At 43.2% G+C, this 26,917-nt stretch overlaps 2 protein-coding genes across 2 annotated transcripts; one reads left to right on the top strand and one right to left on the bottom strand.

Annotated features, from left to right (window-relative positions):
* Nucleotides 1-1,894: 1,894 nt before the first annotated feature.
* PCYOX1L (prenylcysteine oxidase 1 like) lies at nt 1,895-13,300 on the top strand. Its single transcript, XM_087709636.1, has 6 exons — nt 1,895-2,194; nt 3,257-3,463; nt 6,272-6,446; nt 7,932-8,143; nt 8,296-8,436; nt 11,317-13,300. Exons 1-6 carry the CDS (start codon nt 2,062-2,064, stop codon nt 11,973-11,975), a joined length of 1,527 nt encoding a protein of 508 aa, XP_087565762.1. The 5' UTR covers nt 1,895-2,061; the 3' UTR covers nt 11,976-13,300.
* A 5,415-nt stretch (nt 13,301-18,715) lies between these two features.
* IL17B (interleukin 17B) lies at nt 18,716-23,356 on the bottom strand. Its single transcript, XM_087707828.1, has 2 exons — nt 22,939-23,356; nt 18,716-19,083 (listed from the first exon to the last, which is right to left on the bottom strand). Exons 1-2 carry the CDS (start codon nt 23,289-23,291, stop codon nt 18,837-18,839), a joined length of 600 nt encoding a protein of 199 aa, XP_087563954.1. The 5' UTR covers nt 23,292-23,356; the 3' UTR covers nt 18,716-18,836.
* Between the last annotated feature and the right edge of the window lie 3,561 nt (nt 23,357-26,917).

The raw sequence follows: 26,917 nt of genomic DNA on the forward strand, positions 1-26,917 counted from the left end.
AAAGAGGAGCCTCTATCTTCCCTTTCATACTCAAGTCGCTTCCTGGAGAGTTGCGCCTCTGTGGTGCAACCCCAAAAATCCCCCATTCCCCATAATTTACCTTTAGACTTAGAATAACTTTATTATCGCTTTGTATGTACACTAATCAGCATACGTTAAAATGAAATTCCATTACATACAGCTCTCAAAGGGTCTTTCCACCTCTTAATATACATTGACTGTCCCCCGATACCACCACTAGACGACATCGCTATGGCTCACTGCCTTAGAAGAGTGAGGAAAATCCTCAGGGACGTCTCACATCAGCCCTTCTTTATTCTCCGACCATCTGAAAGGCAGACATGAGGATGGGAAATAAAAATAGAATAAAAATGGGGATGCTTCCTCTTGCTTGGAGAAATGGAGAGGGGGGGGAGAGAGAATGGGAGGCTTGTTTAATGCTTGGGGGGGCTGGGGGGAACCAGACCCCTCTTTTTTCAAAAGAAAAAGGGCAGATTGGCTGGGGGGGAAGCGGGGGTCAGAAAGGCATCAGGCATTCAGAGCCCCCCCCCCAGTTTTCCTTCCCCCCTCGGTGATCTTGATGGGGGCGGCCATCTGGAAGGAGATATAGAAACATAGGTAAACAGGATGAAGAACAATTTTTATTATCCGTGGGCTGTCAGCAGAGGTGGGTTCCTACCAGTTCGCACCTATTCGGTAGAACCGGTTCGTCAAATCTACCGAACCAGTTAGAAGAGGTTCCACCAGTGGACCCAGAAAGCAGGCCACACCTACAGAAGAGCTTTCAAAATTTTTTGAAACCCACCACTGGTCCTTGGATATGATTATTCTACACTATCATGCTCCTATTTATAAAACTCAGTGCCTTTTGAAAGGTAAGGATGACTACTGCGCTTGTGGTGCAATCAGAACATTGCGTGTGTTGAAGTTGTTTTAACTCAAACCAAAGATGCCTTTTAAGAAAGAAGTTTACATCATATTCTTATGCGTGCCAGTGCTGTGTGTGAGGTAATTTAAGGTGGTTCTGACAAGTGTCGTCGGCATCTTCATATCCGGTCACATGGGCGGCAAGCCACTCCCATCCAGTCACATGGGCGGCAAGCCACTCCCACAAAGGAGGCCACACCCACAGAGTAGGTTCGAACAATTTTTGAAACCCACCACTGGCTGTCAGACTCCTGAATGAAAAATAACTCTACAACAACATAGTATGATTGGCTTGCAGGGCCAGCGTGCAATAAGTTCACATGGTGCAATAGGGCCGGGTGTTTGCTAGTAGGATTCACTGGGCTACAGATTTTTTTGTCTTTCACTGTGAGTTGTATTGTGTTGGAGGGAGAGGGGTACACGGCAAGGGAGGTCAGCCAATCTCATTGTACACATGTTGTATAATAATAATTGAATTGAATTGAATTGATATAGGTTTGAACTGAATTGTCATGTTTATGTAAACAAATAAATACAAAATTATGCATATACCCAGATATATTATATGACAGGGGGAGGGACCACCTTTGTACAGGCGCGTGGAGATTTCACTCTAAAGGGCTCAGTAAGGCTAACCAGGGAAAGCAGCACACGCTTATGGCGCCGAGAACCGCGGCTTTTGCAACCGGCCATCGAGGCGGCTTCCGGAAGCGTCTCTGTCAGAAAACTTGAATTTCGGGGGCTGCGAGTTGAAAGCGCATTCACCAACTGGGCGTTTCAGGCCTTCCTGCAAGGGGCGCTCACACTGGAGCGAGCCAGAACACGCGACCTCCTCCGCTACCAAAGGACTTCCCCCTTTTGATTAATTAGAGGTTGCTTCGTTCGCCGTCGCTGCCTGCGATCCGCGCCGCGAAGGTCAAAAAAGCCCGCGGGAGGCACAGCCCGACGATCCGCTGCGTCTCTCCCCCGCCCCCCCCAAAAAAGACAAATCTCGGAAAGCGCGTTGGGCCCGAAAGCTGCGAACACGCCGGCCACTGCGGTCGAAGCATCCGGGGGAGGTGGGCTGGTTTCCGCCGTTCCGCGGCGCTTTCTCGCTTTTGCAGCCGCCGCCCGTCTTGTCTCCCCGCTGCCACCATGATGGCAGAGTTTGCTCAGCCGCCTCCTCCTCCTGCCCGGTGGCTTTTGTTTCTTGCCGTAGCTGTAGGGGGGATGAGAACGGAGCCTTCCTTCGCTGCGGCAGGGGATGCAGCTCCGCCGGGCAAAATAGGTAGGCGTTGCTCTTTCATCGCAGCGGGCAATTCGCGGCTTTCCGTGTGGCGTTAGCTTCACCACCACCATCACTACCAGGCCCCCGTAAAGTGGGCTTCTGCGCCCAAACAGGCTGGAGCTTCCCGCATTTGCGCTGGGGGAATAGGAGCGTAAAAGCAGCGATAGTGGCTGAATGTAGAGCTGTTCTGGCTTCTAGGCTTGGCGCTTTGATGGCCATCCTGGAGCTGTCGTATTTCCGACACGTGCTTTGAAATTTATCCGGCGATGCCCTTTTAAAAAAAAAATGCCAGCCCAATGGTAGGGTCGGTGTGTATATTTCATCTTTGCTTCTCTTATACGAATGCTGTGGGTGTGTGTCTTGTGCTGACAGAGACACCAGAGGGCAGATTTCCACCCTGGGCCGCTGATGGTAGCACATCCCTTTACCCCTATGATTGATGCCTGTCAGGTACACGGGATCTACCCTACCCAGAATTGTCAGCAATTGACTGGGCTGGTTAGAAATTCAGAATGGCAGTCCCAACACACTGAGAGATTGAGGAAGCATGGTCTAACCATGAAATAGTTTTCACAGTCAGATACCAGTTTTGAAGTTCGATTGGAAATCGAACTACTGGCAGTCAGCACTGCAGTACTGCATTTTAATCACAGTGCCACCACGGCTGAGACTTAACCAGAAAAACTGCTTTATTCTTTTCTATATCCCTCGTTTATTACTTTTTATAAATAATTCAGAGCAGCAAATACACACACAATACTCCTTCTTCTAACTATTTTCCCCATGAGAACAACACTGTGAGCTGGGTGGGGCAGAGAGAGAGAGTAACTGGCCTAAAGTCATTCAGCTGGTTTTCATGCCTAAGGCAGGACTAGAACTTAGTTTCCTGCTTTCTAGCTTGGTGTCTTAAGCACCAGAGCAAACTGGCTCTCTTTATTATTTTATTAAATCCCTGCTGTTAGACCGAGATGTGGTTTCAGCAGTCCTCTGTTTCCTGGGAAACTGTATCTATTGGTTGATCTTTTTATGATGGTTCTTAACACACTTGCTTTCCCTTGGCAGCTGTGGTGGGGGCCGGAGTTGGCGGCTCCTCGGTGGCTTATTTCCTGCAGCAGCACTTTGGGCCACAGGTCCAGATGGACGTGTATGAAAAGGCTGTGGTGGGAGGTCGCCTGGCCACAGTTACAGTCAACAAACAGTCCTACGAAAGTGGGGGGGCTTTCTTCCATTCTCTCAACTTACACATGGAGGATTTTGTGCAGCAATTGGGTAAGTGTGGTTGAACATTTAGATCAGGGGTGTCAAACTAGCATCATCACCAGTGGTGGGTTTCAAAAATTGTTCGAACCTACTCTGTGGGTGTGGCCTCCTTTGTGGGAGTGGCATGCCACCCATGTGACTGGATGGGAGTGGCTTGCCCATGTGACTGGATGGGAGTGGCTTGCCCATGTGACCGGATATGAAATTATGAATTAGTACTTAGGTCGGTCCAAGTAGCTATTCAGAAACTCTGGCATTGAAGCATGCAAGTCTTAAAGCTGTCAAGTTACAAGATCCTTGCACCGCTAACCCTTTAGAAAAAAAAAACTAGGGGTCTTCAAGCCTGACAGCTTTAAGACTTGTAGACTTCAACTCCCAGAATTCCTCCTCCAGTCACGTTGGCTCAGGAACTCTGGCATTGAAGCATGCAAGTCTTAAAGCTGTCAAGTTACAAGATCCTTGCACCCCTAACCCTTTAGCAGTGGTGGGTTTCAAAACTTTTTGGAACCTCTTCTGTAAGTGTGGCCTGCTTTCCGGGTCCACTGGTGGAACCTCTTCTAACCGGTCCGGTAGATTTGACGAACCGGTTCTACTGAATAGGTGTGAACTGGTAGGAACCCACCTCTGATCATCACGTTATTGTCACATGATACATCACACCTTCCCCCCCCCCTAAAATGGGGGGGGAGCGTGTGATGCATCCGGCCTGCAGGCTGCAAGTTTAACATCCCTGATTTAGATATATGAACTTCAATCTTGGTTTCTGCATATTCTTTTATTGCCTCTGAACTTGGATGGTATGGCAGATCTTTGGTTCCTCAGGCATGGTATATAGACTCATCATTGTTCTGTTACAACAGAGCTCACTCACTTGTTCTACTCCAGCCTGTCATTTCCCGCCCAAACATTCCATTCCTATTTGTACTTTTGGAATACAATTGAACTATTTGGGGGAGATTCCAACTCGGAAGTTCCCCCTCCCCCTTAAGATACTTCCTTTTTGTGAATGAATGGTGATGGTTCAATATGAATATATGCATTGTGTATATCAGGGGTAGTCAAACCTTTTTATACCTACCGCCCACTTTTGTATCTCTGTTAGTAGTAAAATTTTCTAACCGCCCACCGGTTCCACAGTAATGGTGATTTTCTGAAAACCTAATGAAAATGTTTTTAAATAATGCCATGAATTTTTTTTAAAAAGTCAATTAAATTTTAAAAAAGGAAAGTCCTTTGGTATCAGACAAAACCCCTACCGCCCACCATGAAAGCTGGAACACCCACTAGTGGACGGTAGGGACCAGGTTGACTACCACTGATGTACATCATGGCAATGTGCTTGATCCATGGGTGTTTAAGTATAAAGCAGCGCTGAACTGAAAGCCAGGATCAAACCACAATGCAACATGGGTCTCATCGAGTGACTTTGGACCAGTTCCTTTTCTCAGCCCAGCCTTCTAGCGGAGTTTGAGAACCTAAATTGAGGGGAATCCTCATATAACATGCTTAATGGTTCCAAAATTGAGATAGCCATTCTTATTGGCCCTTTGCCGAGAGTTTGTGTTGTGGTCGTTTTTTAGTGAGATGGGCAACTCCATAAATTTGGTTAATAAATAAATCAATATATGCTATCTTCAGCTGAGCCTTTCCACTGCTTCGGAGGAAAGGTGGAAATTAAATATAATGAAATGTACATTAATGTACAATAATATATAATATCATGTAACAACTGTAACAACAACGTCCAATTATTAAATCCGCCTTGGTGCGAAACTGAAAATAGACAATCAATCCTGTAATATTATACTATTTATGGGACTTAGACTCCACACTTGCAGTCACACTCCAGGAAGCATATAGAGGTCTCACACCTCTCTTTTTTCCCCTTAACCACAACCTTGTTAGCTAAAAGTTGGGTTTGCACCGATTGACTGGTACCTATCTTAATGTGTGATTTGGGCTGAAAGCAGAGGTGGGTTCCTACCAGTTCGCACCTGTTCGGTAGAACCGGTTCATCAAATCTACCGAACCGGTTAGAAGAGGTTCCACCAGAAAGCAGGCCACACCTATAGAAGAGGTTCCAAAAATTTTTGAAACCCACCACTGACACACACAGAGAGACAGACTCACACAGAGAGAGAAAGAGACAGAAAGGAAGAAAGAAAAAATAAAGAAAAAATGAGAGATGAAAGAAAAAAAGGAAAAAGGGACAGAGAGACAAAAGAAAGGAAAGAGAGAGAGAGAGAGAGAGGGAACAAAAGAAAACACATGGCTGGCAAGCCACTCCCACCAGATCACATGGCCGGCAAGCCACTCCCACAAAGGAGGCCACACCCACAGAGTAGGTTCGAAAAAATTTTGAAACCCACCACTGGCTGAAAGTGATAAGAGGCAATATGCCATCAGGACAAATTAATTCTAGACACAGTTCTGCCAGAGTCCAGCAGAAACCCAAGTTGTTTTACTTTTAAATAAGGTTGGGAATTGTCTTTATTTTCCTAACCAGTCTTCACTGCTTTTTAAGATACAATCCGCTCTTGTAGATGAAGATGAAACATATTTTTTGTGGGTGTTTTGTGGTAACAAAATCTGGCCAGTGTCATGGAGCTCTGCAGTGCCAAAATGGAAGAAGCACAAATAAGTGTGATAACAAATGAGAAACGGTATTAAAAATCATAACTGAAAAAGATTTCTCAGAATTAATGCAAGTTAGAAGTAGACAGTAAAGGAGATCAAGAAGGTAAACTCCTTTGCAAAGCCCATCATGGTAAAAAGGATATACGCCAACCTTACTGGACCTTGTTTTCTGTTCTTTAGGACTCAAACACCGCCGAGAAGTGGCAGGAAAGAGTGCCATCTTCACTGGGGAGCAGTTTGTCCTTGAGGAGACAGACTGGTACCTGCTCAACCTTTTTCGGCTCTGGTGGCACTATGGCATGAGCTTTCTACGTCTACAAATGTGGGTAGAGGAAGTAATGGAGAAGTTCATGAGGTAGGCAACAAAGAGGCCATCACAGGGCAGTGAGAGAAAAATGGGACCATCTTCCTTTGATCAAATTTGCTTCTAGCCAGGTGGTAGCAATGTACTATAAAGGAGATTACTTTTCAAATTAGACAGCTATTTAAAGTTACAATGGCCAAAACATCTCAGGAAGTTATTAATGCGAGCGAGATTCGAACAGCTTGACACAATGGTCAGATATGGGAGGTTCCATTCTACCCTACAATGGACGTCTCTATATTTGCAGAGCGGCAGAGGGGGAAGACCTGGCTCACATCCTATTTAATTGTTGCCTGTATCCTTATACAGGTGAGAGACAGATACCTTGGTCTATATACCAAACGAATGATCCATTGGGATCTCCATATCAAAACAACTTGCCTTATGTGTGGCCAGAACTGGAAAATAACATTTAACACAGCACAGTGCTTAAGCAAAATGGTTTGATTGAGATCGGCATATGTCGGACTGATTGGGGTAGGGACACCGTGGGATGGGGGGACACCAAAATATAATTGTATCGTATTTTATTTGTTTATATATTAAATTATTGTATTTTATTCCAATTTTACTTTAAATTGTATTCTATCAGATTTTAGTAATAATTTGTGTCTGGAAATCTTCACTTTGATATGGCCCAAGGGCTAATCAATCAAGTAAACTAACTAAAGGAGATTCTTAAGACTTCCTGTAAAGAGCATAGGACCGTGATGGCAAACCTATGGCACTCATGCCACAGGTGGCACATATAGCCCTCTCTGCTGGCATGCAAGCCATCACCCAGCTCAGCTCTAACACGCATGTGTGTGCGCCTCCCCCCGGCCAGCTGACTTTCAGATCTCTGATGCGCATGCAGGAGACACGCACCCATGCCCAGGAGGTTGGGGGCGTACACGTATGCACGGGGGGCTTCAGGGAGGCCTGCTAGTCCCAAAATGGGCTGCAGCACAGAAGGCTTCAGGAGGTCTGCTAGGCCCAAAACGGGGCGTGGGGGGGGGGGTCGCGCGCATGCGTGAGGGGTGGGGGAGCATGCGGGAGGTCATACATGCATGCGCAGGGGGTGGGATACATTGCATTGTGGGGGGTGGGCACATGCGTGCATGCTGGCACACACATCCGTGTAATTTTGACACGTGAGGACAAAAAGGTTAGCCATCACTGTCATAGGGAATGGCCTTGAAGGGCAGGACGAAGAGCCACTAAGTTGGCAGCAGTCCATTTATGTTAAACTTGAGCCGGGCCAAGGAATTAATTGAAGAACACTTCTAAGACAAGCCCCTCCTGAGTGCACACGAAGAGAGGGAGGAGGAGTCATCTTTTGCCTTGTAAAATCTGTTGCTAGAAATGTTGCAATAAATCTAACCCTGACCTACATGGCCAAGGTTCCTTAGTCTGGTCTACCTTGTAGGGCTGTCTTTTCCTAAGAGAGAAGTCCTGCTGCTCTAAATCCCCCCCCCCTTTTTTAACGACCTACAGAATCTACAAGTATCAGGCCCACGGCTATGCATTCTCTCATCTTGAGGAGCTCTTGCGTTCACTGGGGGGTGACACCTTTGTCAACATGACGCAGCGCTCTGTAGTGGAGTCCCTGCTGGAGGCGGGTGTCACACAACGCTTCATTGATGATGTCATCATGGCCATTCTCCGGGCCAACTATGGCCAGTCAATACTGGTGCCTGCATTTGCAGGTGAGTTCTACCCATGTCCTGTGGCTCCAGCCTTTTTTCAGCAGGCCATTGCTCAGGCTTGGGAGACAAATATGTTGTAGGGGAGGCTGGTGGTTTACAATTTGGCTTGTTCATTCTCTTGACAGCTGTTCCCTCTGTACTTCTTTTTTAAGGGGCCATGTTGCTAGCAGGAGCACAAGGCAACCGATGGGCAGTCGAAGGTGGCAACAAGCTGGTGTGCTCAGGCTTGCTGAAGCTAACCAAAGCCAACATAATCCATGCCAGGGTGACAGCTATCTCTCTGCACAGTTCAGGTAGGCCAGGCGCAAACCCATCTTCATCCAAGATTGAAAATGAGATCAAAAGATCTCCAGATAGTTGAGATTTTAAAGAGCTGCTGCAGGCCAAGTAAACATGCTGGGATGAATTGAATGATCTCACTTTTGCAAGATTTCCCCATTCGTATGGGTGCGCTTCAAATCCGGAAGACTGAACTTTAAAAGCTGTTTAGGACAATTTGGATGTGCTGCATATTGGAGAAATGTCGTTAAGAGATTCTATGAGAGAATTGTAGCACAAGAGTTGAATCAACCCTAGGATTTAATGGAAAGAAATGCAACAGATTTTCATTCTCTCGCACCTCTGGCTAATTCACCACCTCCAGAGTCTTTTATTTGCTTTTCAGGGAAGGTTCTTCAGAAAAAAAACAACATTTCTGAGAGTTCCTTTACTGAGTGGTGGCAAGGAGCAAACACACTCATACACATGGTTCATTGTATTCACGCAGTATCCCCTCTGGTTTAATCCCTGAATTCAGATATTCAGATAATATCTGGTTGGAATGGGGCCGGCGTCGCTCACATGGACGCGCGCAGCATGTGCAAAAACATGCATAGTACGCACATGCATCATACCTGCCTGTGATGTCTTCGCAAGCCTCCGCAATGCTCCAGCTGCTTGGCAGAGTGTTGTGCAGGCACTGTATGTGCCATGTGCATGCACGGAAGCGCCAAAGGCTTAAAGGATAGGTAAGGAGCTTGGGTGGGTGGGTGGGTGGGCCCTCCGGAGCACCCTACCGGAACGGTACCCGGTGCTCCGGGCAGGCTCCAGTACGTCTCTGCCGCCTGCAGCCCACCACTGCCCGAGAGATACATGCAATTGAATATTGACCGGATACTGCACCACATGATCGAAGGAGGCCTACTTAGGCTGAACAAAGCATTAGAACCGAAGTGTCACAAAGCAGATTAGCATAAACTAGGTACCCCTCTTCAAAGCTACGTAAGGGCCACATCTGCAGGAAAACTCAGCGTGGCTGCTTTGCAGATTTCCCCAGTTGTTGTGGATATCTGTTTGTGCCCAGCTGTTCCCCTTTTCTGCAGGCCCAGTGCAAATGTCTGTACCTGTGAATGTGTGTGTGCAGATCACTGTCTGAGGCTGCTGAGTCTTCCGTGGTATATATAGCTAGTCCTCCATTTACAACAGTTCATTTAGTGACTGTTTGTGACCATTTTTCACACTTATGTGACCGTTTCAGCGTCCCCATGGTCACATGACCGAACACACTTTAATGCATTAAAGAAACGAGTTTTCTCTTTTTAAAGCTCTATTAGCTGCAATTACAGGTAGTCCTTGATTAAGACCAAAAGTTATGTTGCTGAGCGAGACAGTCGTCAAATGAATTTTGTCTCATTTTACAACCTTTCTCACCGCAGTTGTTAAGTGAATCATTTCCATTGTTAAGTTATTAGCACGGTTGTTAAATGAATCTGGCTTCCCCTTTGACTTTGCTCGTCAGAAGTTCTCAAAGGATAATCACATGACCATGGGACACTGCAACCGTCATAAATGTGAGTCAGTTGCCAAGCATCTGAATTTCGATCACGTGACCACGGGGACGCTGAAACAGTCATAAGCGTGAAAAATGGTCACAAGTCACTTTTTTCAGTGCTGTTGTACCGTCACTAAATAAACTATTGTAAATGAAGCACTACCTGTTAGAGTAGGGGTATCAAACACCACTGAATACCCAAGATATTAAACTTTAGGATATAAACATCAATAGCTTAGGTTATAAATTTATTATAAGAATTCTACATTTAACATTTTGGAGTGATGTTGAGATTTTTTAAAAAAATAAATGTAGGAAAAAATGTGGCACTCCTGAACAAATAAACCCAGTTTCAACACAGAATATAATTGGCATATACTGTGTTTTTCTTCCTAAAAGTATCTAGATAAATGCATATTTTGTCTTGCTGTTAAGAGGGAGTGTTCATAATAAGGTTCCTTATAATGACTGTTTCTCTTAAATACTGGATAGTACAAAGTTGCCTGTCTTTTTTTAGTTGTGTATTTCTTTAATAGTCTCCGTAGTGTTCTGCGGAAAGTTACCCTCCTTGTTGCTGCTATATCATTTTAGGGTATTGTGGACTTGCTTTGAACTGTCCAGCATCATCCTAGATAAAATATATACCGTATTTTTCGGACTATAAGACGCACCGGTGTATAAGACACACCAAGATTTTGAAGAGGTAAGTAAGAAAAAAAAGTTTTTGCCTTGTCCCAGCCCTGCTGAAGCCTGCAGAGTGCTGCTGGGGGCTGAGAGAAGGCAAAAAAAGCCTCATTTTTGCGGAAAACAGCCCATTTTTCAAAAAACTGGGATAGGAGGATGGGGCTTCCGGAGGCCAAAAATGGCTGTATTCGGTGTATAAGATGCACTAACACTTCCACACTCTTTTTTGGGGGGGGGGGGGGAAGGTGTGTCTTATACTCCAAAAAATACCATAGTTTTTGAATGAAATATCTCAAACTGTAACAACAGCAGACTTAACCCAATTATTTTCGCTTACCAGTCAAAAACTACAATAAATTTCCTTTATTTGTGACCAGTCAGGGAAATCCTGCCTCTGCCCTTTGATCAGTTCCTATCTGTTACTTTTAAGGGTTGTGCGAGTGCTTATTGTAGCTGGTTTAGCTAATCAAGTTGGTCTTCAAAAATAAAACCAACAGGCAATGAATGAGCTGTTGAAACAATGGATCAACCAAGAATCAGGGCAAACTATGAGGTCTTAGCAGAATTGTTTCTCTTTGAAATCTCATCTATTCAGCTTCTTAGATAATGATGGTGACTTGCTTGCTAGCTGTCTGAATTACTGTTTCCTCCCCCCCCCCCCCGGTGCATTTTTATCCAGAAGGAAAACCCCTCTACCAAGTGCACTATGAAAATGAAGACGGTCCAGGTTCCAACTTCTATGACATCGTGGTCATTGCCACTCAACTACATGACAGCAAGAACAATATTACCTTTCAGAATTTTGATCCTCCTATTGCTGAGTTTCCTGGAACTTTTCACACCACAGTCACCTCCATTGTTCACGGCTACCTCAACTCCTCATACTTTGGCTTCTCAGACCCCAAGCTTTTCCCTTTTGCCAGTGTCCTCACCACAGAAGCTCCTGGCCTCTTCTTCAATTCCATGGATAACATTTGCCCCGTCAACTTATCTAATACCTTCAAGCGGAAGCAGCCCCAGGAAGCTGCTGTGTGGCGTGTCCACTCTCAGCATCCTTTGGAGAAGCAAGAATTGAAGATGCTGTTCCGTTCTTATTACTCTGTTCAGGTGACAGAATGGCAGGTCTGTCCTAATTACGGATCAGTCAAGAGCCTCCCACCAATTATCCTACATGACAGCCTCTTCTACCTCAACACCATGGAGTGGGTAGCCAGCTCCATGGAGATGTCTGCTGTGGCAGCCAAAAATGTGGCTCTCTTAGCCTACAATCGGTGGAATCGTGAAGTAGATAAAATAGACCAGAAAGACTTAATGCACAAAATGAAGACTGAGCTGTGAACTTAGGGAGCACTGCGAGACAAGACTTTATTGCATGCAGAGCCAAGTGGATATTTGAGGCTACTACTGTAAGTGCCATTTCTTGACTTGCTGTGTTCCAATTATATTGGATTGCAGCATTTGGAATTCCCAATCAGTGTAGTAAGAACTGCTGAGATTTGCAGTCCCACCCATCCCCAAATCTTCTAAGTTAAGGAATAAATTGTACTGCAAATTTAACAGAAGCAAAGCAGACCACTGGCAAATCTGTGTATTTATATGTTCATCTGTGTTATCTGTGTCATGGCAATCTCTTTAGCATAGCATCACTCTTTCAGAGAGTCTGTGAATTTTTGCCACTTCTAGTTGTTCAAGATACTTCTGTAATCATGGAAGAGGATTGAAACCGAATAGTGTCATTTGACTTTTACTTTACCTGCTGAATCATATTCATACAGTCCAATTGTGTATATCACCCAACAGGCAACAACTTTGGATTCAAACTTCCTTCTTGTGTCTGCAGCCTTCCCAAATAATTTATATTGGACTGGACCTTGTACTTCATCTCCTAAGCTAAAGGAAATTGTATTTTTAGGATTGTATGAGTTCTTGGTTTTCCTGGCATCCCAACACTGTATTCCCTTGTGTTTATTACAAAGCCCCATGGTGGTGAAGCAAAAGACTTTGTGTTGGAACATTTACTGTGAGAAAAGCTAAACAGCTTAACGAATCATGTAACTTTTTATCCACTATCCTGATAAACATACATGCACAATTAAGGCTGATCTGCCAGCTATCCCATGGGCCTTTTCCCTGGGAATAGATTAAGCATGCTGCCCGCCAGCATTTGGTTTTTTTAAAAAAAAGATTTCTTTGATTCCCAAGTTGAACTAACGCTCTGGAATTTTCCTGAGTAGATTCCACAATACTCTAGCCATTTGATCAAGCCGATTCTGTAAATCTTGGAAAAAAGGACTGGATTTGGGGCTTGAATAAAATAGCCCCATAAAATAGCTGTGTAGGATAAAGGATAACTTGTTTTTGCTAATTCCAGATGCAATCAAACGGCGAGGTTCCCTATCTTTCTTTATAGAAATGGAAGGTTTCAATTGTTAGCTTATGTACAGTGTGGATATTGGTAATGTTTTCTTTAATGAACTTTGTTAAATCAATGACCTGTTTGCAGATCCGGGTGAGCAACACACTTTATGACCAAGCAGCTAAATAGATGTAGGCCCAGCTAGTCTGTAATGAGATGTATTTCACTGTGCCTTGAGTCATAGCCTTTAGCTGGCGGGGAAGAACTGAGAAAATGAAAATAAAGTTATCAGCTTGTTTCTTTTGAAGTTGTGACGTTCTGGCACATAGACAAAAATCTTAGATCGAGGATAGCAAACTGTTTGCAGCTGGTTGGCAGATCTGGAATGTTGGCATATTGTGAGTATTCTCACAAAATGTTTGCCACAGTCGATGAGGCTGGACTCAAAATATTCCATGGTCAGGGTGAACTGAGACACTATTCCCTGTCATTCAGTTGATCTCACTTTACTAGATCAACTTAACACTTATCCTATACCTGTGTAGATGGATGGACTTCTAAACAAAGCACTAGGCTGCAGTGTTCATATGTAATGTTTAGAAAGACTTCAGGAGATTTTTGTAATTAATGCCTCTGGGGCCCCCATAAGATGGAGGCAGATGAAGTTGGAAGTATGCCCATATTTTCGCTTAACAAAAATAATTAAAAAGAAAGGTGCAGCAGGGGCTTGGCAGGTACAAAAGCCAGTTGCTTACAGTTATATCAGTACTTCTTGGCATCTCATTGGGTAACTCCCTTTATTTTATTCTGTTGCTTCATCACCGTAACGGCACTGCATTCCATCCATGAAAAATTGTTTCTGGGGAAACAGCTCACCTAGGATTCAAATGGGAATCTTTCTTAGACTTAACGTACCAGGGGTGGATTCCGGCCAGCACTACTGCTGGTTCACTCGTGTGCGTGCTTTGCGCTTGTGTGCGTGCACAGTGCAATTAAAATTGTTCTGTGCATGTGCAGAACTTAAAAACAAAATGATAGCACCTATGGTGCCAGCTGGGAAACCAGTTCGGGACCATGGCAGGCCTGGGTCGCTGCTGGTTCCAGCAACCTAGGCTGCCAAACCACTACCGGTTCAGCTGAACCGGTAGGAACCCACCACTTACATACAGAACCCAAGGATTGGACTCTGGCTCCTCTTCCTGTGGAGCAAACCATCTTGAATAAGGCAAGCTTCCTTTCTACAGAACAGGCAGCACTGATGTGTTTTTTTGTCTGCATTATAGCAGTTCTTCAGCTTATCCCACATCAGGATGTTTCCCAGTCATGCTATTGGAGACACCACCACCACCACTCCACACACACTGCAGAGATTGAATCTGGGCCCTTCTGCAAAACGACTGCATGCTCAGCCCCAGAACTGTGATTCCCCTCCATTGTGAAGGATAGGGTATTAAATGAGGTTATTAGAGATACTTGGGTCCATCACAATGTGTGTGCATAGTAGTAGGCAGGATTCTCTTGCTGCCTTCTCAGTCTAACTCTTGGTATGGATAACATCCTTAATGTTCCTCTAGCTACTGAATAGTAGCCTGTCAAACAATCTTGATTTAAAGAGCCTCTCCGATGCTCAACTTTCCTCCGTTGCTCAACACTTAGACTCGTTCTCTGCTATGACTTGAGAGGCAATGGAGCACTCTAACCTTTCAACTGTTGAGTAGGTTCTCATTGTGCTAACCCTAGTGGGCTTAGGCTTATGTTTTTGTGGACCCAATCAAGTATGCTTTCGTAATCAAGCATATGAACTCTACAAAGTGTGGACCCAGCTTGTTAGTTATGCCAAAGTGTTTTATATTCAGTGTCCCAGTACTGTGTAAAAAGGATGCTCTGAAAGGCGTTTTTTGAATGTATGAAGCCAACTGGGTGATTTTGGGCCAGTCGCTCTCTCAGCCCTAGGAATAATGTAATGGAAAACCCACTTATGAAAATCTTGCCAAGAAAAACTCCATGGAATTGTCCAGGTAGTTGCCAGGAATTAAAAACTAACTTGAACACACACACAACAATGACATACTGCTCTATATATTGATTCATCTCTAAAAGTTCGGTCCAAACTCAACTTTATAAGCTAAATTGACACTAGTCTGAAGGCCTGAAAATACATTTTAACCAATAATCTGTCTTCTGTTTTTTCTCTAAATTCCTAAGCAAACAAGGATGCCAGATAAGGGGGAAAAATGGAAGTGGGAACTGTGGCTAGAGCATCACAGCAAGTGTTATTTAAGTGAGGAAGTAGCTTGAACTGTTTAAACTGGACCTAAAGCATTAATGAGTAATTTGCCTGTTTATATGTATATCAATATACATACATACATACAGTATATATTGCCAGCCTTCTTGAAGGTAATGCAGATATGTCAGCTGAGCAATAGCACTTAAACATATATACTGGTTCACAGTGCTTTATAGTCCTCTCTAAGCGGTTTACAGAGTCAGCCTATTGCCCCCAACAATCTAGGTCCTCATTTTACCGACCTTGGAAGGACGGAAGGCTGAGTCAACTTTGAACCTGGTGCGATTCAAACTGCCAAATTGCAGGCAGGCGGCAGTCAGCAGAAGTAGCCTGCAGTACTGCACTCTTAACTGTGCCACCGTGGCTCAATCAAGAGCAAGTGACTTCGGTTTCCGGGGGAGGTTCTTGCCGCCGTCGGCAGCTTAATGAAGCTGCCCTCAGAGTTCTGGTTCGTATATCTATTTAAGATCTTAGATATCTCTTTTTCCAGGCAAGGAAAAAGTAGGGAGGGTCCCTCAGCCAGTTAGAGTCCTCTTTGAAGTTCGTAGCCTTTTTTCTTTTTGGCTGCGAACGAAAGAGAGTGAATCAACGAAAGCTGAGTCATTTACTCCGGCCAGATCTTCTCAGCTGTTTTTTTTTTTTTTCAGCTCTAGGCGAGTTACTTCCCCCCCCAGAACAAGCCTTTGTAATTAACCTATTTAAGATCAATCCGGGCAGTGAACATACCTGTGAATTTTTCCTTTTTCTCTATTTAAAATACCAGCTTCAATTTTATAAAAGACTCCTTTTGTTTAACCTTTTTTTTTCTTTAAAAAAAAATGGCGATTTTGTAACTTCCGCATTTGCTATAACGATATATCTTTAACCTCCTGGACAGACTTAAGGGATTACAAACTAATTAGCCCTGTTCGCTCGAAGATTTCTTTTTATTGATTGCCAGGGGTTTGTTGAAACTACCTTATCTCAAATTAACGTGAGCAGAGACTCTGTTTGCTTCCCTTTTTATCATGGCACCGAAATCGAAACCCAGACGCTCATCTCAGGCATTTGTTACAAAGCCGCTGTCCTTGCCTTCTACGCCCTCTACTGGAGATTTCCTAACGAAAGAATTTTTTTTTGAAATCCTTAAAGAGTTCAGAGAGGAAATGCAAAAATTTATTTCAGACTTTTATGACAGACTTGATGCCAAAATTGCTCAAACAAAGGAGGATATGATCGAGGTTATGAATGTTATGACAGATTATATTGCTGGAATGGAGGATAAATTGGAACTTTTGGAAGAAGCTAATTCCAACCTGACATCTAAAATTGAAATATTACAACAGGAAATCCAAATTGCGCAAAAACAACTTGTCATGATAAATTATAAGAAGACTGAGTCTGCAATAAGAGTTAGGGGATTGCGTGAAAATGAGCAGGAGAATTTGAAACAGACATTTTTTGAGGCTTTTAGTCGCTCAGTGGGAAGTCCGGGACTTAACTTTGATTGGCAGATTCAAAAAATCTATCGCCATAATTCGTACGTAGCAAAACAGCGACAACTTCCGAGGGACATAATTATATATTTTGCCACAAGAGAATCCAGAAATGCGATAATACAGGAGTTCTACAATAATAGGCTGCGAATTGATGGACAGGACTTGATTGTTTTCAAAGAAATACCACCTCAAATATTAAGAGCCAGAAGAGACTATGCCTTCTTAACTAAGGAACTCAGAAACTCTCAGATACAATACAGATGGGAAGTGCCGTTTGGTATTACTGTTACATTTGATAACCAAAAACATTGCCTCAACTCTGCTTGGGAAGCCCGAGATTTCTATTACAATATTCTGAAGGCGGGACTTCCTGAATTACCCGGACATGGAGAAAGACAAGGAGAAAGAGAAGAGAAACAGCGGAACACGTGGCTACAAGGCGAGAGGCATTGCTTTCCCCCTCCGGAAGGGCAGAAGAGTAGAGAATAAAGACTTAGTTATGCTTCTAAAACATTTGCTTAATTTTTAATCTGAATAATACTTTGTGATTTCTGTCTTGGGTAAAACGGTATAGTTGCATACTGACGAAGAGACATTGAGACTGAAAGAGACTGAAAGAAGTGGCGATGATTTTGGAATATATATTGTATGGGATTTAAACAGGATTTGATGGATAACTTTGAATTTCTACTTAATTGTTCATGATTTATTTTTTAGGGTGAGGAGAGCGGAGATCGTGATCTTCTTGGATTGTGGTTCGGGTTGAATGGAGCCAGGAAGTGTGGGGTAGATGGGAGGGTAGTGAAGGTTTAAGTAGAGTTTATTTTGAGACAGAAAGTAAGCTGATCTTTGTATAAATTGTTATTTGAATATAATGTTTGGAAAGATATACCTATAGAGTCTGCAGGAAGGTGAAGCAAATATAAGAGGAGTACGGATGAATATAAAATATATATATGGACACGGGTAAAGGCAGGATGGGAGGAGTTGGAAAAGGAAACCGAGAGAAGTATTTGAATGTTTAAATGGTTTAATAGAGAAGGAGGTAAAAGAGATAAATCAAAGGTTTGGATATTTAGATAAAGAGATAAGGCCTTCGCTGGAATTCCATTTAATTAACTTACTTGGTTTCAATATAGTTTGAAATCCTGCAAGTAATAAAATAACTGAAATTAGGAATGAGGTACATTGTTTAAGATTTAAAAATGATGGGAAGCTGAGTTTAATGTAGAGAATTTGTTGACTTTTCCCGTTTTTCCTTTTTTTTGTGTGTGTGTGTGGTTTTTTTTTTCTTTTTTTACTATTTCCTTTTTTTTTGTTTTTCATTTATCTTTTATCTTTTAATTCTAAAGTTATTTGATTTTAATATACTCGAGACTGTGCTTGATAAAAAGTTATGCCGGGTATGGGACCTGGGAAGCCGAAAGGGGGTTAGGGAGGGGGGTTTAGGGGGGGAGGGGGGAGGGTGGAAATACAGTCCCAATTTTCAGAACAATAAGAATGCACTTGTATACTGTTGCTCTCTTTTCTTTTTTTTTCTTTTTTTTCTTTTATTTTCTCTTTTTTCTTTTCATTTTTCTTATAAACTGAATAGATTAATGAATTGTAGAGATACACCAAAGTGAGGAGTAGAGGGAAAGAAGAGGGAGAAGTAAAGAGGGAGTGAGAGGGGAATGTAAGGAGGGTGAGATGGAGGGAAGGGGAGAAAGGAATGTTTGAGGGGGAAGGGAAGTAGAAGAGGGGAATGTTGGAGGGGAGGAATGAAAGTTGGAGGGGGAGAAGAAAGGGTGTATGGGGGATTGAAGTGCTATGTTGGTTTTCTATGGTGGAAGATGAGTTGTGTTCATTAATTTTCCCTTTTTTTTTTAAATGCACAGTATATAAGTGATTGTATAAAATGAAAATGAAAATGAAATAAACAGTTTAAAAAAAAAAAAAAAAAAAAAAAAGAGCAAGTGACTTCAATATCTAAAAGTACATTGGTGTTTCCTCATTTGGCAAAAGAACAGAGCAGTTCAGAAGAGCAAAAACAGTACTTTAGCCATAAGAGCAGGAAGTCCATTCCTCCTGGGTCCTCAGAAGATGCAAGTGCAGCCCACAGCAATGGTCTCCATAACCATCTTGTACTCTTTGTGGCACTTTCTCTTCTTCCTGTGAGGCTTACTTGGCTCACACAGCATCCGTCGCACCGGGATTTTGCTATAGATAGGAATGCTGACCATGGTGCGGTCTTCCTGCATGGTGAAGGGATTGATGCACCCTGCGCACAGACAGTGTGCCTCTGGGATGTCAACTGGAACCCGGGATGCATCATGGTTTATCCTAAAGGAAAACAGGTTGACATTAAAACATGGATATTTTTCCTGATGGCCAGTAGGGCTGTGCAGGAGTCTGAATATGGAAATGAAAAAGTGATTCTTGACATCCATGTTTCTTTAAAGGAGCTCCTGCTTTTTCTGGGCATCACAATGCCAGGAAAATACGTTTGACTGAGAAGGTGCCGTCTTATGTAACATGCCTGCCCGTATACACTGTAAATCACTTTTTTTGTGTGTTGAATTTATGTTAAAAATGTTGGCATTTATGTTAACATAAATTCAACACAAAAATAACTTGTCACAAAAGCGGCTGCCTGCCAAGGCTCCTGGGTTGAGGATGAAAAGTGAAAGCAGAAGTAATATGCTCTGTCCCATAATGAGTAGACCAGGTTTCCCTGATACCAGAAACAAAACACTGTAAATCACTGTTTCCCTTTTAAAGGCAGAGGATGGCTGGGACTAGGATGATATCGCATCACTGGACAATATCCCAGAATAATGGCAAACCACAGCTACCAGTTGTAGTTCCCCAAAGCTTTTGTAAGGAAATGGCATGGAGTTTTTTGTCCCATTAGAAAATTCTATTTTCCAGATAGGAAGGATATCTGCATGTAATGGGTTTGCTCATGGGAAGAATTATGGTTCGACAAGAGGGGCAGTAGAGCAAACATCTACCACATAGAAAATTGTTGCAATAGGCAATGTCTTCCACTTGTGGGAGCGCAAGCAACATTTCCCAATCTGGTACCTTCTAGAAGTGTTGAGATGCAGATTTCCAGAATTCCCAATTAATGGCCCTGCCAGCTAAGAATTCATGGAGTTATAATTCTCAGATTGGGAATGACTAACTAATTTAGATGAATGCCTTCTTTTTGAACAATCAGATTTGTTCCAGAAAATGATGCAATTCTATTACAATTATTTAACTAAGCTGCAGAAGTAAACAGAGAATTGTACCTCCATGGCCAATTCCAGGAATTCTCTTATGCTGTGACAGTTTCTTAGAACCAGAGCTGGGCTTAGAAATAGCTGCCCAGAAGCCCTTGTAGCTTAGGTGGCACGTTTCATGGCTATTGCTGCTGTTACTGACAATTATAGGTCACAAACTGGTACCTCTGATCCTACTAAGCACTGATGTATCATTACTGAGCAAAGCTAAATGCCAGCGAAGCAACAGTGATTCCATGCACCACTGGAAATGATGGGATAGACTGCATCCTTTGCTTCCCATGAAGCAAAGTATAAATGAATTCAGTTCTTTTTCTTCTGGACCTCTTTGAATTTGGGATCTCCAGTTCTTAGTGGATGAATGAAATTACTTGTTCAATGTTCAGAAATTCAGTAAACTCACAAACTGTTTACTGTGGGGAGGACACAGCGCTACAAACTCAGACAACCCTGAACATCATCTTGATCTGAATATTGGGCAGTATTGAATATTTTAACTAATTCAGGTTTGCTTATGAGTGAGCTGCAGAATCACCGCTGCATATAGGCTCTGCTAGTTGGAAGATTCAGTTTGATGATTCGTTTTTACGTTCATTACAAGAACAGAGAGTCCTGGCTTAATGATATAACCGAGACTAACTACTAAGCAACACAATTGTAATATGCAGCATCAATAGGCTGACTTACAATGGCAATTGTAGCCATTCTAGTTGTGCTCATTAAACATGCTTCATATCATCACTGTGACCTCCTGCCAGCTTCCCCATTGACTTTGTTGGAAACCAACAATGAAGGTCACAAATGGCTATCATGACTTTGGGATGCTATGGCTGTTGTAACTGTGAGTCATTTGCTAAGTGCCTTAGTCATGGGGAGTGCTATGACAACCATGGACCTTCTTCATTGTCATTGTAACTTCAAATAGTCACTGAATAAGTAGTCATTAAATGAAGATTCCCTGTGAGCCCTCTTTTATCATCAATAGTACATGCTGCTGCTGCAGTGGTGGGTTACCACCTGATAGCCCCGGTACAGGTTTACTGGTGCCTGCCGGGAGCACCAGGTACCATTCTGGTATGGTGTTCCAGAGGACCTGCCGACCCGCCTGCGTTCCTTACCTGCATTTGAGCTGTTCAGGGATTCCGCACACCTGCACAGAGCGTATGGCACCTGTGTGACACTCCGCCAAGCAACTGGAGTGTCGCGGAGGCATCACGGAGCGTGGCGGGTGATAAGTACGCATGCGCGTGCTCTGCACGTGTGCTGCACGTGTTCATGTGGTGGACGTCCGGTCCCATTGCACCGTACTGGTTGCAACAATCCGGAACCCACCACTGTGCTGCTGGGGCACTTTTTGGATGTAGGACTCATCTTTTGATGATGCCAAGATAGCTTCCTTCCTGTCCCTTCTTCTCTGGACAGTTCAAGGGTTCCAATGTACAATAATTAAACCAGTGATTAATACTAGTTCTATTTTAGGTTCTGTTACATCCTACTCTATCCCAGGTGAGTTGAGTTGGCTAATGCACCTGAAGCATTAAACGGATCACTGAAGTCTGGGGTTACATGTGGCTGCATTATAGTAAAATTCAGTTTTAGATCAAAGTTCATAATTTTGATTTTCCTATTTCAATTTCAATCTCTTAATAGCAGTCAAAATATTTTTACTTAGAATAGTTATTTAGGAAAATAGCACCGAAGCTGTTCCCAGGGCAAGATTCTAAATAAGAACACACAGTGACTGGACCATATACGTATGCTATTCTAATCCAATCCAGTTAATATATAGAATGAAATATAACCTTGCTGTTCAGATGATCCTTAGCAGTCTGAGCAATATTAAACACAGTTAAGCTACATTCCTCTAATCCCCAGAGGCAATAGGATTTCTCATATTTCCCCCTTTGTTGAATGAGAGGATCAACAAAACCATTTTTGGGTTCCAATAAAGTCCCAATTTCTACTCAAGTGCTGATGTTGGACCTCTTACACTAGAAAAAGTGAATATTTTTGCTGGTGTTGATGGACCCACTGTACCCAAATGCCCTGACAAATTAATGTGTAATCTAAACGAGGCAGGGAGACTAATCTAAATTTAATCGCAAAATTCTCTCCTGAAGAGACAATTTGGTCTAGTAGTTAAGGAATCAGACTAGAAACCAGACTCTATGAATTAGAGTCCCATCTTTGACACGAAGCCAGGTAGCTGACTCTGGGCCAGTCATTCTCTCTCAGCCCTAGGAAGGAGGCAATGGCAAACCTGAGAGACCGCCCCCTGCCAATTACCTCCCAAAGACCGATTCGATCTCACAGGCTTGGCCTTCTCGGGGTTCCATCTGCCAGTCAATGTCGGCTGGCAATCCCCCGGGGGAGAGCCTTCTCTGTTGCTGCTCCAGCCCTCTGGAACGAGCTCCCTGTGGAGATCCGGACCCTTACCACCCTCCCGGCCTTCCGTAAAGCTACCAAGTCCTGGCTGTTCTGACAGGCTGGGGGCTGTTGAAATATCCAGCCCCGCTTCAATTGTGAATGTTGTGCATTTTTAAATTTTTTGTATTGTCTTATTTATTCCCCTTTCCCTGTTTTATTGTGAGCCACCCAGAGTCCTTCGGGAGTGGGCGGCATACAAAACTAATAAAACAAAACAAACAAACAAACAACAAACCACTTCTGAAATTTTGTCAAGAAAATTGCAAGGATTTTTCCAATCACCAGGACTCAAGGACTGTTTTGACCATCATGTTGAGTTGACAATAGAATACTATAGCATCATAACTCTGACAAAGCTGAGAGGTTCAGAGGGAGTGGGAGAAAGAGAGAGAGGGAGAGAGAGAGAGAGAGAGAGAGAGAGAGAGGGAGGGAGAGGGAGCAAGGGGGGGGACTCCCTCAGTTACCAAACTTTGTTCCGCCTCACCTATAGGCCCATGGAGACAAACTCCTCTTGTTCGACATCCAGAGTCTCAGATTGACCTGGCATTTACTATCCAGCAGCTCAGAGCTATTTCGCAGCTGGTTAACCATCTCCTGAATGCTCCGCTCATAATCCTCCACAAAGGTGTAGTCGGTGAGGGCCCCCAGATTTACCCTCAGCACAGGGTCAGGCGAGGATTTCTGTGCCCGCAGATGATGTTCCCTGGCTTTGGCTGAGCCTCTCCTTCTTCCTTTTGTTCCTCTGCTTTGCTCTTTCGACACAGGGGTAGCATCCAGGGCCAAGGAGAGGCAGAGAGCAGAGAGAAGCAACTGGATAGGAAAACAGGCAAACTCCATTCATTGCATGAACACAGGTTCTATAAACACGGCATTGTATTATGGTTTTAAAATGAAACAGAACCCTAGCAAAGATCAAAGAACAATACACATACCAACATAAAATAAGGTGCAGTAGCAAACAAAAAAGATCTGATGTTCAAAACACAAACAAAATATTGTTGAACATTTAATTAAAAACTAATTAATGATTTTTATTTCCTACAGATCAACCCATCCTCCCAATAAACTTTTGATAGTAACCTAAAAATTGTTGATTCACTCAGGATTGAGTTTCAGGACTGAGTGGCAGCTAGGTTTCTCCTTAGTCAAAGACTATCTCTGATAGTCTCAGGGTTCAGGGACGTTCTGCTCGAAAGCCTGTTCATTTCATTTCCTATTTGATTGATTTGGAACATTCCCAATGTTTTCCAAGTTCAGATATTTTGTTTCAAGGCTCCTCTACAGAAAGCAATAGGAACATGGGATAAGCCCTGTTCCTTGTGGTTTCCCTCCCCTTTCTAGGACTACAAAAGAAGGTCCCGCTGAATGCTACCTATCACACAATCCCCAGAGCTATGTATTTAAAAAGAAAAACAAATGTTATAGTAAGCCTTTGAAGCAACCTTTTATCAGAATAATTATGCTTTTTGTTATTTCTATGCTCAGTTTTTTTTTAAAAAAGCATTCCTATTGCTAAAAGTCTAATGGAGCGGATTTGTTTGAAACTCGGGGAAAAGAATTTGGATTTTTATCATTTCAAGCACATTGCTAACATATCAGCTATTCCCAGTTTGGCAGTCTCCAGATGTGACTGGAGTTAAGAGAATTTCCCAGCAAGAAGAATGAGAAATGCTGATCTAACACATCTCTGAGATAAGCCGCTACTGTCCCCTTCATCTCTCCAAACCATCCCACACCAGCCCTTGCCTTCATTTCTTGCCTTTGTTATGGTGAAACAACAGTGCTAAAAGAAGAGCCACAGTGTGATGCCAAGGAGCCTGTGTTTTCCTGGCAAACTGCTTCTCCACATGTGTCTTTTTGGGTTGCTGGGACAGATGTGGATCTTAGGCACTTAAGGCAGATGTCCCAGTGTACCAGCAGTTGTGTCTTTTTTTGTCCCTACCCCCACCGCAGGGGAGCTTCATTCTTTGATTTTTGTCTCTAGCTGGGTGGCTGGATTTTGTCTCCCCCACTTCACCAGGCTCTAAAAGCAATTGCTCATCCAGACACAGTTTATCGTTCCCAAAGCAAACAAGCCTGACAGATCATTAATTAGCAGAAAGTAAATAAAAGAGGCTCCAGGAGGGCCAAACACCTACCAGCTTGGGAGCCCACTCCATCTCCGCTGAGGGTGGGTAAGCCAAGGCTCTGCAGATGCCTCCCTCTGCCGCAGAATGAAGTGAAGACATGGGGGCCGGGCGCTTTAAGAAGGAAAGCAACAACCCTTAATCTCTTCATCGCCAGGGAGGTGGGCCTGCCTGGCACCAAGGCATTTTCCCAGGATGCCAGCAAGGATGTTGACAGAAGGGACAACCGTCTGGGCTGTCTGCTATCCAGCAAGCTGGTTTCCCTGGGATTGGAACAACAGGCTAGCCACAGGACTGGCCTGCTTGATAGAATGGAGTGGAATGGAATGGAGTGGGGGGAGCATTAAGTAAATTATTGTGAAGGCAGATTTCCCTTATGGTGGATGAAAGGACGGATATTATCTAACCATGGTGGCAGGATTTCCAAACTTGCTGGGAAGCAAAAGACAAAGTTAGATCTTGGCCTTGGAGAGCAGGGAAAAGAAGAACATCTGTTGACGGGAGGCTTGGGTTGTGTCTTAAGACCCTGAATGGCCCAGCAATTCAATACCAGGCTTGTGCAACTCCTGGAAAGTGGCAGAGTCAAGCCGTTAGCATAACCAGAGTCCTGGGTGGTACCCTGGAGCAGTGCAAAGGCGAGTTAGGGACATGATGAAAATGGAAAGGCTGCCCTCCTTGAATTGGTGGTGAGTTTATAAAGCAGAAATTGGAAAGCAGGGGACAACTCTTCTATTTATTGAGCAGTAGGTCTAATTTTTTTTTTCTCTGTAAAGAGGCAACTGGATATATTTCTTTATAGCATTGCTCCAGAAGAAATAGTGAAAGGGTCTGAATGAAAGAGATCATACAAAAGGGGGGGGGGAGTGTTTAAATGCTGTAGAATGAAAAACGCAATTCTGCATAAACCTGGGCTTTGAATGGACCAAGATAGACCATTAGGTAGACAGGAAAATATACAGATAGAGATAGAGGTAGGTAGGTAGGTAGGTAGGTAGGTAGGTAGGTAGGTAGGTAGGCAGGCAGGCAGGCAGGCAGGCAGGCAGGCAGGCAGGCAGGCAGGCAGGCAGGCAGGCAGATAGACATAGATGACTACTTGATGTCCAAGCCCTCACAATTCACTTTCAATGCTGCCGATAGTTTAATGGGAAGTATAATTGTCTTGTTATGTTCGAGTACATTTATTTATACCATAAATGACCAAGATCAGATTCTGTTTACCTATGTTTTAATCCCTGTACTGTAGGAAGTGATGCCTGCATCTATCCTTTTTAGGAAAGAGAAAAATAGTAGGTAAAATTCATTACCTAAGTTTAGTTTAATTTAAATCCCATTTCATTTAGTTTCCAGCAAGGTTTCTAAATGCCAAACTAACCGAGTCAGCCTAATAGATTAAGAGAGGCATCTTGCATTCTTTTCATACCCTAAGAATTCTCCAAGAGGCATTTTCTCATGCTATCAATTGTAGACATTTTTTCCTGCAGATAAAAAGAATCAACACTAAGAAATACTAGAGGTGAGAAATGGCCAATTATTTAGTGAACGCCAAGAAAACTATATGTTAGGCAAGTTTACATGAAATTTAATTACAATTTTAATTACAATTTAGTAAGTTTAAGGAACACATTATAGGCATTTTAAATAACAGTTAAAAACCAAAACATTAATTAAAATATCTATCTTATCTTAGATTTTAACTTATTTGTTGTTAACTAGGTTCCCCCCCCAAAATAAATTTGTATTCTTTGAACTTGTTTCCTATTTATGAGACAAAAATATATACTGGTATTATTCAAAAAGCAAAGCTAACCAGGGAGTTATTAAAAATAGCTTACAAAAAGAAAATATAATATTTTCTGCTTTCTTTCTGTTTGTAGCCCTCAATTGCTTTTTTCTTCACTCCCCTGCCCCCAAAATTGAAGGGAACAAGTGCTTGAAAGTCCTGTGCCAAATACTGCAAACTAAATAAAAGCAATCATTTTCTTTTAATGTATTTTAAATATTTGTCTATCGGGCATCAGTACCGGTGGTTCAAAAAAAAAAAAAAAAGCCCAAGTCATTTCTAAAGGGGTGTGGGTGGGACTTCAGTTCCATAGTTGTAGTGCCCATTTTGACTTTTTTGGACCCAAACCAGTGATAGGTCTTACCACCCGCAACACTCCAGCTGCTTGGTGGAGCATCGCACAGGTGCTGTATGCTCCGTACCCGAAATCCCCGATTGGGTCAAATACAGGTAAGGAGGACAGGTAGGCGAGTGGACCCTCCGGAGCACTGTACCGGTATGGTACATGGTGCTCCCAGCAGACATCGGTAAGCCCGTACTGGGGCGTACCGGTCGTA

This window comes from Thamnophis sirtalis, unplaced genomic scaffold (assembly GCF_051295495.1).
Source record: "Thamnophis sirtalis isolate CommonGarterSnake01/CBP01778 unplaced genomic scaffold, rThaSir2_p1.2 scaffold_3, whole genome shotgun sequence".
Lineage (NCBI taxonomy): Eukaryota > Metazoa > Chordata > Lepidosauria > Squamata > Natricidae > Thamnophis > Thamnophis sirtalis.